This window comes from Stigmatopora nigra, chromosome 19, assembly GCF_051989575.1.
Source record: "Stigmatopora nigra isolate UIUO_SnigA chromosome 19, RoL_Snig_1.1, whole genome shotgun sequence".
Classification (NCBI taxonomy): Eukaryota; Metazoa; Chordata; class Actinopteri; order Syngnathiformes; family Syngnathidae; genus Stigmatopora; species Stigmatopora nigra.
In genome coordinates, this window is record NC_135526.1 from 7,583,042 (window position 1) to 7,604,125 (window position 21,084).

General features: G+C 38.3%; 1 protein-coding gene and 1 long non-coding RNA gene across 2 annotated transcripts in view; one reads left to right on the forward strand and one right to left on the reverse strand.

Moving 5' to 3' along the window:
• The window catches only part of LOC144212709 (uncharacterized), a 47,761-nt gene extending 26,741 nt beyond the window's left edge, over nt 1-21,020 (forward strand). The window contains exons 2-5 of the long non-coding RNA XR_013329803.1: nt 9,123-9,263; nt 19,965-20,099; nt 20,193-20,309; nt 20,788-21,020. This is a non-coding gene — a long non-coding RNA (uncharacterized LOC144212709). The remainder of the gene's footprint in view (nt 1-9,122; nt 9,264-19,964; nt 20,100-20,192; nt 20,310-20,787) is intronic.
• Nucleotides 17,875-20,091, reverse strand: LOC144212708 (fibroblast growth factor 1-like). The gene is made up of 4 exons (XM_077740793.1): nt 19,892-20,091; nt 18,767-18,991; nt 18,540-18,643; nt 17,875-18,344 (listed from the first exon to the last, which is right to left on the reverse strand). Exons 1-4 carry the CDS (start codon nt 19,935-19,937, stop codon nt 18,078-18,080), a joined length of 642 nt encoding a protein of 213 aa, XP_077596919.1. The 5' UTR covers nt 19,938-20,091; the 3' UTR covers nt 17,875-18,077.
• Nucleotides 21,021-21,084: the final 64 nt, after the last annotated feature.

Sequence of the window (21,084 nt, forward strand, 5' to 3'; positions counted from 1 at the left end):
GTGCACTCGTAGTAGCCTCAACTGCTCAAGTTGCAAAAATAGACAAAGGCAAAAACATCAAACAAGCAATTATTACTCTATCTGGAACTGTTTTGCTTCCTGGTCATTCCAAAACCTTTGTACATTTTTTGTAAGCAATTTGGATTGTTTTTATTTTTTTATGACGGCTGAATGCATAATTAGTTTGTTGCTGAAGAACAATGCATCGTGTATTAGCCATTAACAGATGGTAAGGGTGTGGTGACAAACGTGTTAAGAGAGGCTATTTGCTTCTAGCAGAAGTGAGTTAATTCACACCAAGACTTCCATTGCAGGTCCTGTTGACCTTTTTTTGTCATCACTGGTAACCCTTGTTGAAGGGGTCACCGGACAGAAGAGAAGACAAAACGGCCAATAAAATGCATCCAAATATGGTTTGCAAGAAGATGAATACCTTGACATGACGATTGATTGCATTCCCAATGAGTTTACGTCACATTTTTTCTTGTTACTGGGTGCACACTCACAATAACAGCCAAAGAAAGAGCTTTATTTGCTCCTTAAGATAGCTGGTGAGTATACAGGATATCCTGTCTGGAAAGTATCTCAGGGCCCCCGATCACTGACAAGTTTTCCAATGAGCAACTTGCATGCAGCTCTGCATAACACACATCTGCAGCGTTTCAATAGGTTGTTATCACAGATGTCGCTGTGTTATTTATAACCCTCGAGTGGAACAACACTCTCACCGGCCGGTGCTGGCATAGGACGCAACTCACCCGGGATTTGAAAGTAGAGGTAGATGCAAAGTGGTAATGAAAGTGTAGTTGAATGGATTGACTAGTGAACATATATTAGTTGATTTCCTTGATTAAATACCCCATTTTGCTGAAGTGCACTCTATTTACATAGCAATTCAGATGGTCAAGATGTTATGTGAATACATTCCCTATACAAAAAAATCAAGCGCGCTCGATCCTACGACAACCAAATTTAAGATAACATTGTTTTGGATGGGAAAAATGGTTGCCAAATTAGATAGAACCACTTAGAATTCAACCAAGAACATGTATAATATTCCGCTTTAGAGGTTTTGAAGTATGTTGTTATCTTTCACTTCACTCAACTTCTTCAACGGTTATCATGGCTCCTGTATGTATGTGTGTGGGGGCTGTGGGGTGTGTGTGCATGTGTGTTATGGGGAATGAGGGTGTCACAGCATACACAGGATGTTTGCACAGTAATCACTCTGGACAGGTTGATTTACATTCTCTGAAACCATATTGAGAAGACACGCACATGCACAGTTATGAAGCAGCAAGTTGTCAAAGGCGGATCCCAACACAGACTCAGCAAAAGGAAATAATTAATAAGCATAACTGAGGGAGCACTCCAGAAAATGGGAACACGCTGAAGTAGAAGTAGAGAAGTAAGGAGATGACAAAATGGCCAGGAAAAAGTCAAAACCAAGATATTTCAATGTCTCTTAAAATTAATAAGAATGAATTAAAATCAGGGTAAGGGCAAGTAATGTGCAATAGAAGTTCCCCTGGTAGGAAAACAGGTTGATCATCAAACTGGTTTAACCAAGCCTAATGATGATGTTTATGTACCATCCTTAGTCCAGACTGTGCTTTTGCACAGTTGCCCGTGGAATGATGATGCTAGATAAAAGGGTCATTCTATTTTCCTCTTTTGAAAATAACAATAATTAAATTATTCTCAGTCCAAATTTCATCCAAATCAAACCTATATGAAGTGTACCGGCTTTCATATCTCTTAACTTCATAATTCAGGTGATTCATTCAGGGCAGCATTATTTATTTTTTAAAACAAATATATACCGGGTTATTTGGTTGATAATTTGGGAAGCCATTTCTGAGTTTGACCATTTCAGGTTTGGGGAAGGAAGGCTGCAATCTTTGTGTGCACACCAAGGCCTGAATCTAAGTGGAAAACGGCATTCCTGATCTACACCATAATTGTTGTATGAATTTTCCATTTTGATGGCACATCCTTGTCAGGGATTCCTCAAAGCCATTTTATTATACTAGGTTCTATGGCAAGTTCAAATATTTAATGGACTTGACTAGAAAAGGGAAGAAAAAGAAGGATGGGGATACTTCCTTTCAGGGGAAGGTTTTCTCATCACTTTGAAATTTGGCAGGATAGCGAGAAGTCAAAAAGGCATTCTGACTCTCAGCCAATGTGTCAAAGCTTTGTATTCTTTCGTTATGACCCCTCGCATCCCAGATCGCATATATTGAAAGAAAGCAGATGTTTGGAGCGAACTGGATTCATGGGTTCAACAGGTGGCCAGAGACATGCATGTGCATTATTCACAGGGTGTGACACCACAATACAAGGACCAATAGTAAACATGTGTGCTGGTTTCCCAAAACAGGCTTTCTTGCTTTTAAAGTTGGAAGCAAACTTGTCCAAAAGCTCCAAAATGTCACAGCATCCCATTGTCAGTGGCCAGTGGTGCTGCTGAAAGGACACTGCGTGCTTTATCGCCTCCAAAGATGCCAAACGTCCGAGAGGCAGCTCAGAACATCTGCCAACCTGACTCTGGCGAAGGTAGAGAGGAGATTTTAAGCTATTCTGTTCAAGTCGTTACAAACGCTCTCGGTGTGAACGCTCTGGCTGGATGCTACAACCACCTCACATCTGTCTCGTGGACACTAATTCCATGACTTAGGAACGTATTGGTTGTTCTTTTAATGCCTAGCTTATACCATTAGTGTTCCTGGATATGTCACAAAATGATCTTAGCTGAAAAAGTGTAAGTCAGGCCATGTGCAAAATGTGGTCTCACTTCAAAATTTGACAGTCCATTGAAAAAGAGAGAGATTAACAATTCTCCCAAGAAAACGACTCTACTGGACATAAACTCAGAGTTAATACATAAATAATGGAAGGTGCACTTCCTTCCATAAACATCAGCTTGAGTGCTGACTAAAGCCACAAACCGTTTTCCATAAAAGATTTACCTAAGGGGATAAAAAAGCCAAACTTCCTGCTTTGCTGCCAGACGGAATTCACAGTTACTATTACTGTACTTCTTATTGGGAGGAATGGGAATGTTGATAGGAAACAAATGGCGATCACGTGTTCAAAATGAATTGCGTCTGACCTACCAATCACTGCAACCTCCATCTTTCCAGACAAAATGTCTTAATGTAGACAACTTTCTACATCTGCGAGGGACAAAGAAATTGGCACGTTTGAAAAGTAAAGGGAAGAAGCCTGCTGATTGGTCCAAATGAGTCTGGGGTATTCACTTCTATAACTGACACGTACCGTCATCTTCCAGTCCGTTGGCACAATCTCGCACTGATCTAGATTTAGACGGTGTCGCTGTGTACAACTGTTGGTATGGTGGGGGGTTCATGAAAGAATCACTTAATTGGCCTTGTATGTAGTTTTAAAAGAAGTGGTAAGCACTTGGGGTTTCAAGTAAACTCAGCGAGGGATGGAATCCATTTGCAAAAAGGACAGAAGGAAGTGGGACGGAAGCTGCTTCAGCAAAAGTGAAAATAGCAGCAGAGCAGATGAGTGGAAAGCAAAGCCGAGAGGTGAATCAAGCAGTCGTCCGGTGATCATTTTACAGGCTAAGAGGTGGTGTTCCTGCAAAGGGAAAGAGCCCGACAGTTCACTTGAATGAGGCCTAAGTGGGTGGAAGCACTGGCCCATTACACCGCGAGACAAACCTTGGACGCAATTTCAACTCTGTTACTAATCAAACTGACGGCAGCTACCAGCGCAATACGCCTTTGTGAATGTTTCATGCCATTCCAACTCATTTTGTCTATAGCTAGCAATACCAGGCAGTGAATTAAAAGCAACTTTCCCGAGTCCTGCGAGTAAAATACCATATTGAATTTTCCATTCTTGTTTCTGGGCAAGATTCCTCCTACTCATACTTGTTCTCACCATAAAATTATCATCTGATGACATGACAGTTATGGTCAATAAAATCCACACTTTTAATTCACACTAAGTGTTTCCGGATGGTATTCTTTGGGAGTCCATTAAAGAGTCATGTGGTTTCTTTTTGTAATATTGCAGCAGATTGACCTTCATCAGTCTTTTAATGACAAAAGAGCACTGATTTTTGTATTATGAGTAAAAATATTCATATTTCCATGTGCTCACAGAAGCACCATTAAGGCCTGTTGGAGAATTAGAGCTTGTGGAGGGAGGCAAATGAATGAGAGTGCAAAGGCAGATGGTGCGGCCCAGAGGTGACTTGACACATGCACAGGAAGAAGAATATGACCCAGATGCTCATTCATTGACTAATCTCTCACACGACACCTTTTTGCACATGGACACCAGGGATGCGTGCATCCAGGTCTCAGCTCACTTTCACTTGCTGTGTGTTCTTTCCCCCACATGTCAGCCTTGACATTTTTTCATATTGCTAGATGTCCCCCTAACCCTCAACAATGTTTTTGAGCCTTGAGGTCTAAGCCAACTCCATTGCAAAACTCAACATCAAGGAAAGTCAATGAGGTGTGCTGAACATTACAAAGAAACTCAAGTGTCATAACCCTTTTGTTTTTCTGAGATATGTTTTGCTATGTAGAGTGCCCCGTCCCTAAGAGATTAAAGGTTAGCCATAAGGGGCACATGTAGCGGGGTGCAAAATGTTTGGATAATGTAAAGTATATACATCCTCTACCACTATAGGGCGCCTCAAAATTTTGCCGTAAGTACTCAATTACATGTCATATTCAGTTACATAACATTTTCCTACTGAATAGGTTTTGCATCTCCATTGTGATTGTCATGAGAAATTTTTTCATTCATTTTCTGAACTGGTCATCCTCCCAAAGGGCCGTTGACCATGAGGCCAACGTGCTAACCACTTGTCCACCTGGCCGCTCTGTCATGAGAAATGACAGTTTAAAATAAGCCATAAATCTTGAATTAAATGAACGCTTAACCCAAGTCGGAGCAATGCTTTCTTCCTATTCCTAAACAAATATGGTCAGCCATAAGGACCAGTCATCGTTGTCTCTATGGTGACACCTCCATTACCTTTCTATACTTGACCTTTTCAACAGTATAATGAGCATTTGTCCAGATCTTTTCTACATGTGCCCTCTGATTAGCTGTAAACCTCACCTGCCCAAAGTCAGTAGGTCTCAACTCGAGCTCACCAAATGAGGTCATCTAGAACTCCAGCAATGGATGGATAGCATGGCTAAATGCAACTCTCTGGTGAAAGATGGCCGATCCATTTCCACAGTCCTAATTGTATTTCTATCGTGGTCAACGGCAACCAGTGAGTTAATCGAAACTTTATACCATATGTCATTTGACATCTTTTAGAACTTTGGGGGGCCAGTTTACCAAAACCCTTTAGTTCTGCTTGGTGGTACACACTAGGACTGTGAAAGTCCCTAAAGTCATTGGGGAAAAAAACGTTTCAAATCACATTTTAGGAGTTTCGCAAAGTGTATTTGAATCCATTTGTATCGCTGCCTGTCAGCGCTCTGATGCCGGAGTGTATATGTGTGTGTGTGTGTGTGTGTGTGTGTTTTGTGGGGTCCTGCGAGCGAGGCCCCTGGTATCCAGCAGTGGAATGCAGCGGTCTCTTGAAAAGTAGTTATCAGCTAATGAGAATTCCACTCGGAGCAGGAAGGAAGGGCTTAGAATGCGTGTCCCTCAGCGAATTGGGGCGAATGTTAATCACGATGCCTGCACACGCACACACAAACTCGCATGCGGTGCACACGGGAGCATGCAGAGATGTGCAGTGTTTGACACATGAATGGATGGACCAGCGAGGATGTTTTTAAAAAGTCTTGTTTGGAACTAATTGGTTTCAGATGAAAATCAGCGCGCACACAAACTTCAGAAGACGGCTTTTCAATTTGCTTCTTTTTAGCCTCACACTCGTCCTTCTCTGTACTTCCTTTTACTGTCTCATTTCTCCAAAGACTCTTCTTGCCTCCCTAATCCGGTCTTTCGTTCAACAGCCAAAACAGGGCTGTCAATGTCTGGGACACAAATAAGTGATGGTAACGTTTTTCCAAAGAATGATTTGGCGCAGCTTTTTTTTTCTTTTACAGTACCAAACCATCCAGCTTCCATAAATTGTTTAATGCAAAGACTGGAAGAAAAAAAATCAGTTACAAGCTTGGTCACAGACTAAAAGAAAACTACTTATTCACAGTACTCTATATTGCGCCTTCTCTGGGTTTTGCATGAGGGAAAGCAAAATAATGCAGCATGTATTGGCTTTATAACCTTTTACCATTCACCTCTTCTCCCCAGTCCATCTGACTTTGTCCAGTGAAGGACACGGAGCCTCTTGGGAACTCCCCCCTTTCCCTCAGGAAGAACTGTACTCTCCCCCCACGAGGCTGAGGGGGACCCGTTCTTCTTGTATTTTTTCATAAGCTATTATTTATGTCTGACAGACCTCCTCCAGACAAATGGCTTCCATATGGAGAAAAAGAGAGGTAAACGGGGACGGAAGGCAGGAAGGAAAGAACTGGAGAATTCCTCCACGACGCTTTTAGGCGCCATGCGAGCTCTGTCAGAATGACATACTCGTGTGTATCAATGGAGATATCATTATTGTCTTCTAGGGAAGCGCTACAGCGGCTGTGGGCTGTCTGCCGCCACTTATACACGTCCTTGCAGCTTTGGGTGTCATAGGAATATTCATTTGTAACATAATGTTGTCCAAAAAAGAATGCTTAATGCTACTTCCAGTTGAAGTGAATTAATGAATGTAAAGACACTCGTCCTTGTATGTTAGTGAGCATTGTAACAGTTTCATGTTGGATTTTGCTATGATGTACAGCTAATATTTTGACCAGAGACTGCATGTTTTTCTGCTGAACTGAGTTCATAAAAGACATTCGGCATGTGGGACGATGGCTGGAAACTGATATTTTTGTAATTCTCACTGGGCGCCAGAATGCAAAGAAAAGAGCGCATCTAGGGAGTCTTTAGCATCTCAAGTGTTCCCTAAAGTCCAAATGTTCTGTCTGTCCTTACTATCTTGACACAATACATGTGGAAATATTATACTGACTAATATATCATTTTCAACATTGCACAGATTTTTTTTATCTTAAAGTAGTGTCTAATAGTCGCTTCAAAATACATCTTTTTTTGGCCCATTTAGTCCTGAATTTTTTCTTACTTGTATGTATACACTTTGTACTATACTAGTGAGTGCAAACAACGGTGACTGTGAACTGAGGTAATTACATATATTACTTGTTTATTCAGTTGGTGGAGTAATGGAAGTGTCTATTTGAGGCTTGTGTTTATTTTCTTGGGGATACTGTAGATTTCCCCCTTAAATGTTATTCTTTTCATATCCAGCCTCTTGTTCTTTACAGATTCTCGAGAGTCAAGTCTTCCTGTCAGAATAAAAGTCTCTCTTATGTTTAGTCCCTGAGGGAGCAGCTGGCCAGCCAACTAATCCCCTACTGGGCCTTCTCCTCCTCCTCCTCCTCCTCCTTCCTCAAGCGCCCTTCCTCCCTTCCTGCCTTCCTTCCTTCCTTCCTCTCCTCGTGTCTTGTGTAATAGCTCCCTTGTTCCCGCTGGACAAAACAGCACCTTTGTGGCCTCTTTTTGCTTCTTTCTCGGCAGGGCTCAAACCTTCTTCACACACCGGCCAGCTCAAGTCAGAACCAAGAAACATTTAAAAAAGAAAAGAAAAGAAAAAACAGGAATAGGGACATTGAAAACAGCCGTTTTTTTTTTTTTTTGGGTCAAGCGGTTTCAATGTCCAACAGAGCAGAGAAACAGGCCTTTGTTATGAGGGGGATTAGTGAGTGAGGTGTGGGGAAGGTTGCCACCTCCAACACCACACACCTACACCACCCACGCAACTGCCACCTTCTCTAATTAACACCATACTCACTTTACACACTCATAACAAATGGACCAAATATCCACTACTTCCTTATTTGTCTAGTTTCAGGCTACAGCTCTTTAAATACAAATGGTGAGAAATTTAATATAATCTGCGATTATAAAAACATAACTGTATAATTCTCAGGTCGCTTGTGAGTGACATTATTTTTTTACAGTTTTTTTAGATTGTGAATCAAACAATCTACTTTACTTTTACTAACAGCAATTCTAATGTGCAGTTACAAAATATATTGGCATTCTATTGGTTAGCATCAATACCTGTGGTTTGGCAATCGTTGAATTGAATTACTTTAATACTCTCACATAAAGTATAATATTTAGTTATTTATTAAGAACCAAATTGAATATAGTTTTAGGGATGATGGCTTGTGGATATTCAGCTTTTCTATCAATGTAAAATTAGGAGCAATCATTTCATATCTAATATTAATCACATCAAATTTTGATAATCTGCAGTTTATATCTGGACATTTTGTGAAATCTATTATATTTTACTTGTCTTAAGTTCAATTTATTTAATTATAATGCTTTATGTATAACCAGAAATGTTATTTTTATCCCTCTGTAAAATGTGATTTTTTTTAATTATTTTAGCAAACCAAATTAATGTAGTAGTTACATCCTAAAGATAGGGAAGTATGGAGATTAATCTGTTGGTGCTGTGAGAATGACACAAGGTAATTCAGGTTAGATTTGGCTCTTTGATGGGAGATATCAATTGCTGTTTGAAGGCTTTTTTTTTCTCGGGCGTCATCTCTGGCTGTCTTTGCACTGAACTTTCCATTCGCAGGCAACGTTGCTCTGTCTCCTGTGGTGCGTTTGTATGCTTTGAACACATCAAACTGTTCTTTTGAAGGTCGCAGTCATAAAACCAGCCTTTGATGGTCATGTCATTTTGTACAATAGCCCTTTAGCTGTTATCCAAAACAGCCACACCTCCTCAAGATGTACATACTGACCGGTCATAATAGATGGTGGAAGTCTGCTTCAGTGCTTAAAAGCATAAACACTAAAAAGTTGAGATTCAGACAAGTGAAATATGGTCATTTTTCATGGAATCAAGTTCAGAACATGCAACAACAACAATTTCTCATGGTAATTTTGCAGATAAACCAAACATTTAATTTCTCCTCTGTAGGAATTTGCAGGAAAGGATGTCATATGTATATATTTACGGGGAAATGACCGATTTTGGCACTAAGTAGTAAACTTTTTGTTTCACCTTTCTCTAGTGCAAAGAATGCTTCAATGTGGAAACTCGTGGATATGACGAAAAAGACATCACACCTTGTTCTGTCAGCTGATTGCTCATTTTCAACTATTCCAAGATCAGATGTCAACTCCATGTGCATGTTGACAAGCCAAGAGTTGAGGTAGGATGTAATATGTCATATTCATTCACATGAAGGTTTTCATTTGGACAAAAATGCCTTTGGGGATGATGTACTAACACTATTAGTGTGAGCCTCAGGTGTTACCAGGGAAACAAGGCTATATTTAGTAATGCACTGACTCTCCCTCTCACATAGACACAAAGATAAATGCATACCCAATGTCTGTGAGTCCCCCCCCCCCCCCCCCACACACACACTTCCACTGAATATCCTTTTCCCGTGAGCTATTTCTTGTGCCGTTTACTCGGGACGGAACCGTCGTGGGAAGGTATGGCATTGTGTGACGCAAGCACTTTTGAGGGTAACCCCTATTAGGAAGCATGTGAAGGCCATAGAGAGAGGGAGAGAGGGGAAGGTCAGAACCTTGTCGGTGTCGAGTGACAGTGCCTTCCGCCCTCCGTACAATCCACTGATGCTATAAATAGAGCGGGGGATCCATTTATAGCTCAATGCCACATTGTGGTGCCGAACGGATGACACGTCTCAGTCAATAACTCCGTTGGAAAATATGATTAGGTCTCCCTCTGAAAGGGTTCACATTTGTTGCTGGTTCACCTTGGATGTGAATACAACCTTGTTATATATATTGTATAGTGTGGATATATATAGCATTAGTAACATTTTTGTGTTTCTTGGTAAGCTCCCTCTAAGCTATTAATATTGTTTTCCCAGCATACACCAAATAATCATGATGTGAACCTTATTGTTTTTCTTTTGTGGAAATGTAGCTGCTATTCTGTTCCTTTATGGCATTCAGTGACTTGCACTGTGAGACTTATTAGATGCATATTTTTTAATGTACCAACACTTGTGTTGTGTGGGAATTTTAGCAGGCTTCCTTTCACAGCTTCATTGCTATGTGAAATAGCGTGTATTTGCCTTTTTACGTGTCACTTCCTCCTCAGACATTTGGTCTACCTGGTGTTGTGTGTGTGTGTGTGGGGGGGGGGGGGGGATTGAGAGAGAGATTGAGAGATTGAGAGAGAAAATTCATGTGATTATTAGTAATTATGAGCAAATATCCTCAGATGGACTGTTGAAGGAAACTTTTTTTTAATTCCATATTTCAATGGCTGCATCCTTGGAGTCATGTTTTCCAATATTTGAATAAACTTGTATTCACCTTGTTGAAACTACAAGTAATCATGCTGTGTTGTTCCCAAGCAGTCGGATAAGATTGTGAATGACTCAACACTCAGACATGTATTATTTCCTCCCATTGTTTCTTCTGTAAGCAGTAATTGTACGCAATTCATGGCGGCTGATAAGTTTTCCTGTGAACTCACATTTGGACTTCTATATCCACCGACCAATGACGTAAATCGTAGTTATTTTTGGCATTTCTATTGTCGACAAAGCGTTAAGTATAGATTTTTGTGAGGCTATTGTTAGTATGGACTTATCTTGTTTTAATATGATTATTATGACTGTGACAACTATATTATGTAAAACTGAAGTCCAAGGTAAGATGATTTGAGTTCAATCTGGAATTTATTTATATTAAGTTGAATTTCCATGCAGTGCTATGTATAGTTGTATTTTGTGGAACTTATGAAACAGTGTCAGTTTTGCATCAAAAGTGACATCATTTATTGAATGATACTTTTGGTGTGCATTATAGATTCATTCATAATCACCACAAGTAGTCATATTATGACTAAGATCTTATGACACCAAGTATAACTTATTTTTACAAAACATGGTACAAGAAATACTCTTCCTTGAACAAATATATCATTTGATTTCCTCATCATTAAGGCTAGGATATGAATTAGTGGAGATGTGAGTGTACTGTCAATCCTGATAACAAGTTTGTGTCAGTCATGTGTGAGTAATAAAAACCAGCACAGCGTTTATTTCCTCAACCTGACCTCCTTTTAGAGGGCAGGCCTAACTGGATTAAAACGCCCACCGCAGTGAAGGTCTGTTTTTAATGCACGCCAAAGCAAGTGTGTGTTGTTATGTGACTGACAGCACCAGCTTGACGGTGTGTGTCTGTGTTTGTGTGTGTGAGAGTGTGTGTATTTGTCACAGGAAGTCAACATGGCTCGCCTATGATGTCATCTGTTCCTCGCTCCCCCTTTTTTGGCCTGCTATCTTTTCCTTGGCTTTATCTATTTTTCTTTTCTTATGCTCTCCAGACTGTCATCCCTTACTCAAACCCCCACCTGCTCTCACCCCCTCATCCCCACTCCCCGGACCCACAGGAGATGATAAGGTGATGTCATACCTCCGTTTCCTGGGGATATGAGTAACTGTACACTTAAAGCCTTGGCCATCTTGGCCTTGGCAGGCTGTGTGCGTGCACGCGTGCATGTGTGGCAAGTGTTCATGTACTTTTCTGACACATGATTGGGATAGAAATATATCATGAAAACTATTGCAAAACAATATCAATAAAAATTAAATAGGAATTAGTGTCTATTTAAATTGGGTGGACTCGCATTGAATGATCATGAGCCACTCCAAAAAACATACTAGCGTTAAACACTAAACAGTCCCACAGTCACCAAATAAACTGAATGTATTCATAGGTTGAAGGTGAAAAATTGTGAAAGTTGGAAGTTAAGCAGCCACATGCCACAAATACTCAAACAAACCTCAGCCATTTATGCACTTGCATCCATCTTCCCAGAAGTGAGGAATACACACTTGTAATGTGGGCTCTTCACCACCATCTGCAACCACACTGCTAGTCTTTTCTTGGGCCTTGGCAAACAAATCTTTCACGCACTAAACTAAAGCAGATATATTTTCACTAAAGCATGAGTAACATTATAAAAATAATATAAATGAATAAAAAAAATAAGGCAAGTCCTTCCCTCCAAGAGGTGAATTGCTCCTTCAACCACACAAAACAATTTACAAGCCAAAAACATTAACAAGAAGCTTTTTGTAATTTAGATTTTTGAGGTGCCAGTGCTATGCTCAATAACTAAAATATTGGCATAATTCTTTTCATAAGAAAGACCGCACTGTATTGGAAAACTTTTCTAAAGAATCAGACATTATTTTACATTTTTTTTCTAGTAATATCAACTCCGTGTAAACACCCAATTGCCCAGACAATATATATATATATATATATATATATATATATATATATATATATATATATATATATATATATATATATATATATATATATATATATATATATATATATATATATATATATATATATATATATATATATATATATATATATATATATATATATATATATATATATATATATATATATATATATATATATATATATATATATATATATATATATATATTTTTTTTTTTTTTTTAAATAATCAAGTTAGCGAGGCTTGCGCCGCCATGTCATATAGAGAGATTTCTATTTTATTTGAGTAAGGACTTTGTGGCATTCATTTTTAGTCAAATTACACACACTGACTTTGAAGGATGGGAGAACTGGCTGCAATACAAAGTTTGAAATAACTAAAGGCCTGCCTAAAAAAGAAAGGGGTGGTCAAATTTCCACGTCAGAGGCCGCATGCGCCCCACGACCCCCGGGGGCTGCAGCGAGCCGTAAAATAACATTGAGAGCGTGCCCCGAGTGCTTCTTTTCTAAATGTGACAGCAAAGCATGTTGGCTTTGCAGTCCCCAGCCTCGCAGCAACACTTTGAACCGCCATCAGCATGCATGTGGAGCTGTCCCTCTCCGACAAGAATAGAGTAGCGTTCAGCATGGATGATCTACTTGAAAGGACCAAACGGCAGTTGTTTTAAACTCGTCTGCCCAGCGAGGCCGATCCAGGCTCGCCAGTTATTCTGCGGAAGTTCAAAACAACCAGACAGATGATCTCGTAACGCAGATTTTTCTTTTTAAACTTTGCAGAGATTTCTTTTTTAAAAAAAATTAGGGCTTTTGTCATTATTAGCAATCTTCACATTACCAGCAATTCTGGTTGTGATGTCACAACCAGAATCGCTGAAAAAAGTGGGTGTTGTTGATGCATGTTTTGGGTTGAATAACTTTGAAATGGTAAAACAACCCCCCGAAAAAAGAAAAGAAAACCTGATGTGTGCCAAATTAATTTTCTAAATGAAAAATTACATGACTCACTCTTTTTTCCCCCTGCACAATAATAATACCCTATTCTAATCCTATGCTAATTACAGAATAGTATAAAATAAGCATAGTACGAATAACTCTTACTCCTCGTCCACATAATAGTTAATGGCCCTAGAGCTAAAGAAATGTTGGATTTACTTGATTCTTGTAAAGCATCCAGATACCTCTGGTCATCTGGAAGTGGGTTTTTGTGTGTTCCGAGAACAAGAATTAAGCAGGGCAGTCAGTTATTATGTTTGTGAACTGTGGGAACAAAGATTTGAGCTGTGCTGTTCTCAAAAGGTCAGTTAATTCAAATCAGGACTAAAATCACTATTTATTTTTACGTTTATTACTTACTCTTATAACTTTAAACTCTTATAATCTTATAACTTGCTCTTTTTCATATTTGAATTTGTTTTGTTTTAACCGTATCGTGCTGGTTTTAGTATTTTGAGTTGTTATTCTATTTTATGATTCAAATTTTTGGTGTATTTTTCGTTCTTGACTACAGTGTGATTGACAAACTACAGTCCCTACACTTAAATTCTTCTCGCAGACTGCCTTTTTTTGTTTGCAGTCATGTTTTATTAGCGTCAATGTGTCTTTATTAACTCTTGTCTGAACTGGAAAGAATAGTTGTCCATTTATGGGCAAGGCATTTATTAGCAGGCACCACTATTTGAGAAAACGTAACGTACTGCTTGTATCATTTCCTCACCTCCAGACAATGGAGCACTTCAAAAAGTTTGCATTAGAAATTCCTCTTGACTGTTATAGCTGCTCCTCTAGTCACACACGCACTAGGATGTGGCCTAAAAAGAGTCAGGAAGTTAAGCGGGGACAGAGCTATAAAAAAGAAAAAAAAGATGGGAGCAGTGACATGGTCAGGGCCACAGTCAAACAGTTGTGGCCCATCTGGGAGCAGTGGAATGAGAGCTATTTGCCTTAAATAGGCCTGTTTAGTGATCTATGTTCCCTTTAGCTTTTCATGTTGTCAATGACAGGAAAGGGAAGAGGAAGCGATAAGGGCTTTAACTCCGACATCTTTTTCCCAGAAAGGAGACGTGGCGGGAAAGGGGGGCGTTATGGCTTTGCTTACGCACTCGGAGGCAGGCAAAAATAGGGCTTGTTCCATGGAAAGGGAATATTTGCATCACATCCGCTCCAAAAGTAGGCTAAATACAGGCTAAGTTGGTTTTGACAACAAGACTCGTCCATCTTTTTGTACATGACACAGCAACTGACCCACTCACACACATACACACATCTCCATATCTATATATACAGATATGTATGTATGTGCATATATATATATATATATATATATATATATATATATATATATATATATATATATATATATATATATATATATATATATATATATATATATATATATATATATATATATATATATATATATATATATATATATATATATATATATATATATATATATATATATATATATATATATATATATATATATATATATATATATATATATATATATATATATATAGATATATAGATATATATAGATATATATAGATATATATAGATATATATAGATATATATAGATAGATATATATATATATATAGATATATATAGATAGATAGATATATATATATAGATATATATAGATAGATAGATATATATATATAGATATATATAGATATATATAGATATATATAGATAGATAGATATAGATAACATTTATTCTTTCATATATACCTGACACATAGGGTCACTTCAAGCATGTTAAATAACCAAAGAGGAATTTCTGAGATATATTTGACAAGATTATTGTTAGTCTCATTAGGCTGGCATTGAAGCTCTTTGTTCTTGCCATTTTTTTTGCCTCTAGGTTTCTTACTGGAAACGTTCATATGGCATTTGATCTAACCTGATTGGATAGGCAAGTGCTTAGGAGGTTTGACAAAAGCACGTTCCTATTTGCAGCAGTAGCGAAGGCTCACAAAGTTGCTCTTTTATCATTGAATGGGAACAATGGAGACTGAAATGTGTTTTCCGTTGTTTTTGGCCACTTGTGTTATGTTATGCTTGATTGAGCCAAGCCTCAGCTCAAATCCTTGGGCCTCTGCGGAAGGACAGTGGCGAGCTAAAGTCACTTTCAACCCGAGAGAAGCGCCTCATCGGCATCTCGTAAAATCCCGCAATGCATTGCTTACGAGACCTCAGAGTTTCATTCTGCTCCATCATTTTCATGATTGCAAAACGATTACGATGAGATTTTTGAAGGGACTGTTATTTGCATCTACTAGGAAGCAAAAGTCAAACATTGAAATGGTATTTTCCCTACTATTTTGCATTCATAAAAGATTGGGGTCTGTATATCATATTTGGACCTACTTTGTGTTCTGATTCAGCATTTTCAGTAGAGAACAGAAGGATTTTTATCATCCCTATCACAAATCAGGCCCTGATCCATCTACAATGTGGTTCAGTGGCAAATAGTTGGCCTATTAATGATTGGAATTAAAAATGCAATTTAGGGGAAATTGTATTTTTTAGACAGTTGGTTATCATTGACCTTTCAATAAAATAAAAACAAGATCATTTTGACTCGGAGGTGGTTGTCGAATGATTGTTTCCGGCCGTCAAAATTGATTGAACATCTGTCATGGTCAATGGTAACGGATGATTGGAAGGTTGTCATAGAAGATCTCAAAGGCAGCAAAGCAGGAAGACATAGACGAATATTGCGGGAGGCCGAGATGCAAGTAGGAAAGGTGAATAAAGATAGATGGAGATGAGAAGGAGAGAGAAGTAACAGATGACCCAATGTGTGTGTACGTATGTGTGTGGATGTGTGTGTGTGTGTGTGTGTGTGTGCATATCTTGGCTGCTGTCAGGCTAAGGGACTCCCAGAGGAAGCCGGCCCTTGTTCAGTTTACAGTCTATGATTCCCTTCCTGCCCGGCATACCCGTAGGCCAACGGCCAACCAACACTTTGTGTGAGCGTACTCACAAGCAAATGCATGTGTGCTGAGAGCGGGTTTGCCTGAATACAATCTTGTCTTCGTCTGGTTGTGTGGCAAAAATTCTGGGCATCAACCAGTTTTCCCATCTGGGCATTTGGACTTGTTTACATGAGACAAATTAGACCATGATTGGAAGAAATAAGGACTGAATGTCTTATAGGGTAAATATCACACAAAAAGGAGCTTGACATTACTGCATTTAAAAAGATTTTGTTTTGGCTGTGATAGGCTCCAGCATCCCCGCGACTATTGAGAGGATTAGAGGCTCAGAAAAGAATACATGATATGTCATTACCTTTATAGAAACTAGTAGAAATGCTTTCAAACATACTACACAAAGGCTTTTTTTTCCCAGGAAGGGCAACATCTAAGACATTTAATGGGGCTTTGTTCGCCCTCAGATGGTCTAGATTAGGTGCAGATTATGAGAAAAACGGACAATTTCTTTTAAATCAGGGGTGAAGCGAGGTCATTGTCTTTGTCTGAGCTTTTGTCATCTGCTATGACTTTACATTAGCTTTTTTTAAATATCAGAACCAGACTTGTTTTTGCCCTGAGAGCTAGTCATTTTAGCTTTATTAAATCCACACAAAATGCCCCCCATGCGCCCCCACCACAAACATTCCCATTTCAAACCTTCTCTTGTGGATTCATATGTAGTGATTAGCATCATAAATGTATTAGGATTGATTTACAAAGTATTACTTTAAAACTCTGAGCCCTTGACATGCACTGTTTTGTGAAAAGAGGGTCCCATGCCAAGTCATGGAAATTGATTTTAACACAATGCTTCTCTCTAGTGGCAGGCAAAAGAAAGACATTCCTTATTTCATTCATTTTCCATTCCCTTTATCCTCACGAGGGTTGTGTCCAGACATATTCCATTGAGGGCAATGACCTTTATGAAACATGGGGCACTTGCTTATAGAATTACTTTAACATTAGACTGTGTTAAAATTTACATAAATAAGTTCTCAGAATACATGGAAACAACGATTCAGTACTGTAGGAAAAAAACATAAACACAAGACAATATTTGGTCAACTGTTTGACACAGCTGAAAAGAAATCCCCTCATATTCAGAAAATATGATTTGAGTTTGATTTATTTAACAAAGGGACAATACATATTAATACATATACGTACATGTTAATGAATATCTTTGTGTATATCATTGGCATATAGTGTGTATATGTATAGATGGATATACTATTTATGAACATATATTCTATTTTTATTCTATATATATATATATATATATATATATATATATATATATATATATATATATATATATATATATATATATATATATATATATATATATATATATATATATATATATATATATATATATATATATATATATATATATATATATATATATATATATATATATATATATATTGATTTATTCAAATATGGAACAGTACAAGAAAGATTAGAATAATTTTCATGTATAAATCAATCTCATGTGTAAGTGTCACAGTTTTTCTGGGTTAAAAGAAGGTATAACCTTTGGTAACAAAGATAGTAAGTATACATAGTGCATTTATTTAAATACATAACGCCGGAAAATGCATTACAGCTTTAAAATGAGGTTGTTAGCGTGAATTATTTCAAGGAAGAATATATCAGTAAAAACATTCAAATATGTATGATAAATTAATTTTATGCTGTCAAAAAGAATTGGACGTCTATTGTTGTTGTTCATTTAGTTGTGGACCTCTACCTTTTGATTGTTTGCTCTTTTAATGGGAGAAAAGTCAGCGGGATCTAAAGCTTTCGCTTCCCCATCAGGCGTGTCCGCTGACCTCGGTAGGAAAAAGACGGCCTTCTGACTCAAGTCCACGTCCGAGCCCGGTTTGGGTGTTCCGTCCCTTTTGAGCGCCACATACATGTTGTGTTTCTTCGATTTATACGTGTTGTACTTGTTCTCTTCCATGGTCTCCACAAAGTGGCAATCATCATTGATTGTTTCCTGCAACACGGAAGGGAGGACACCACTTATATATAACACTTCATACGAATTCAATGTCTCATTGGAGCTACGTTTGCATGTGATGAGTGTGAGACAGCTCATTTCCTATCATAATAAAAAAAAATAGACCAAAAAATTGGGGAAACGTACCAAAGTTACTACTGAATTTCCACAAATATGCTCAATGATACTTACTGATCCATAGAGGTATCCTTTATTGTTCATCGCCAGGTATTTTTCCATGTGTGCACTTTTGACAACCACCACACTTTTCTCCGTTGCCTGCAGTCTCAATATAACTGTAGCATATAAAGTATTAAAAAAACAAACAGTTTTGTATCAAAGGTTAAAGCATTGTTCCTAATGATTGTTATACTATTCTGTTAGAAGCAGTGTTTCATATTAAAATAAAATGTGCTCACCATGAGGGTCATTCTCATCCAAGCTGCCATTGATACTCCCATCAGGCATGATCCTCAGATGGTGGCCTCCATTCAGGCAGTGCAACTTAGTGAAAGTGCGAGTACGAAACCAAAAGTCAGCCATTGACCCACTGGGGAACGTTATCATGTCTCCTTCGGACATCCTCCCACCCTGTCGACATTCGTGATGGGAAGCAGACGCGCTGGCTTCTCTGTTCATGTCACCTGGAGGAGAGTGTCGGATGCAGACAGGAAGTTGGTTTCAGAACAGCTCCTTTTGAGATCTGAGCACCGGAAATGTTTCACTCGGGGTAGGCATGTTAAAACTTGTCATCTCAAGTAATTAAACACACATTTTCCCAGATGGTGCTGATGTAACTTTCGCACGAAATTTGTCAATTAGCTCGACAGGATGACATAAACAAATAAAAGCACAGACGTTGCAGTAGTGTGTGCAATCAAATTCTTACTTGGAGGATTCTGCAATTCCTTTTGAAAGTGTGCTGGATTAATATATGGAGCCATGTTGAATAATTCGAAGTAGAAATTACAGTATGTGCAATATTATGCATTATCGAATAGGCAGACAGTCTGTCAGTAGTTTGGTATTTATTTACTCAATAACATGTAGAGAATAATGCTATTTGGAAATAATGACATGTGTCAAGGGTTCAATTGCCTTATGTGGGGGAAGTGGTTGTATCAAGATAGAAAAATGTATTTCTTCTTTATTTTTGTACTTTCATGAAACTGTAGCTTTTCTATAATATTCTAACGCGCATTATCTGAGGGTTTTGAGAATAAATGTTTGCTTAAGATGTAGTATTCCTTGCCAACTAGCTGCTATTCATAACCATCTTTCCATCAGACTCCAGTAAGCCAATCATGGTTTTGAATATCAGGTTCTGGCTGGGGAAGTTCGGGTTGACAGACAAATTGAGATTTGAGAAGTGCTTCACAAAAAAAAAATCGTGCCATTTTTCATTGTATCGTTTTGAAGAATCAATCCACATGGATTTTTTGAATGCTATAGCAAATCAAGTAAATGATTAGTGAATCCCATATGTTTTTTTTAGACAAACAAAATCAAAACATGACACACTTTTTATGTGAAAAGGGCCTTACCAGCAAGCAGGTGATGTGATGCTGCAACACAACAATCCTGCGTCATAAGAATATTCTTCCTTTTTTTATGCAGGAGCTTCAGCGGCTCCTGCAATATTCTACCATGCAGGGTTCCTTCGAGCAGTTCCGTGCCAAGACTAAAATTATCACATGAGAAAATAGAGAGCGAATGGGTGTTGCTTCATTCATTCTGGCCACCAGTGAGCACGTCAGTAGACCTCAAACACACAAGGAGCTTGAATACATTTTCTTAGATAACTCGGGCGCCTTTAATTCTAGTTTTATTTTTTTGTTCATTCAGAAAAAAAAAACATTCAGACAACAACTGGAGTGATCATGTGAGATATCAACGTGGGAGGATGTGTTTCTGTGTTAAACACCTCATGACAATCACATACAAGAATGCTGGAAAAAATGAGTAAGTGTTACTGGTCATTTTCCCAATTCGCTGTATTGATTCACTTGTTAAACTTGAACTACCAGACACATTTTTAACAATGCTTATGACCCAGATAGGATGGTCATAATTATTTATTCATTCATTTTTGTACCAAGGGTCACGGGGGGTCTTGGAGCCCATCCCAGTTGACTTCGGGCACCAGATGGGGGACACCCGTAATTGGTAGCCAGCCAATCGCAAAAATCAGAGCACACAAGCCCAGGGAACATTATTTTAATTTGTACAATTAGTAATCAATATTTTGTCCATTCCTTTGTTGTTGGATTGGACTTTTTTCCATGTCTAGTTCTACAGTGAGTATTAATATTAAATTGGACTATGGATTTTTGGGGAACAAATACAAATAAATCATATGTCTTGTATGCATGCACGCCCGGGGAATATAGGCAACTTAATATATTTTATTTTCTTTGCTCTTCTTTCTTTTTCCTTTCAGTTTTACAATACAACCACAAGCATATTGGAGTAAACGTCAGGCTTTCTTCATGCCAACTCTACATGCTAAAAGAAAGTAGACGTAGGTCTGCCTTATTGCCAGTAGATGACGGCAAAGAACTGCTAAGCGTCTTGATGACGTCTACGAGCCCTGGCTGTCATGTTTGCTGTCAAAGATTGTCTTTTAATAAGAAGGTGCAATAAAAACAAAGTAGATGTTTTATGAAAGCATTACTGGACTATAACCGTTATATATTAATGCCACTCTAAATGGCTGATGAGGGAGATTCGTTTTTTT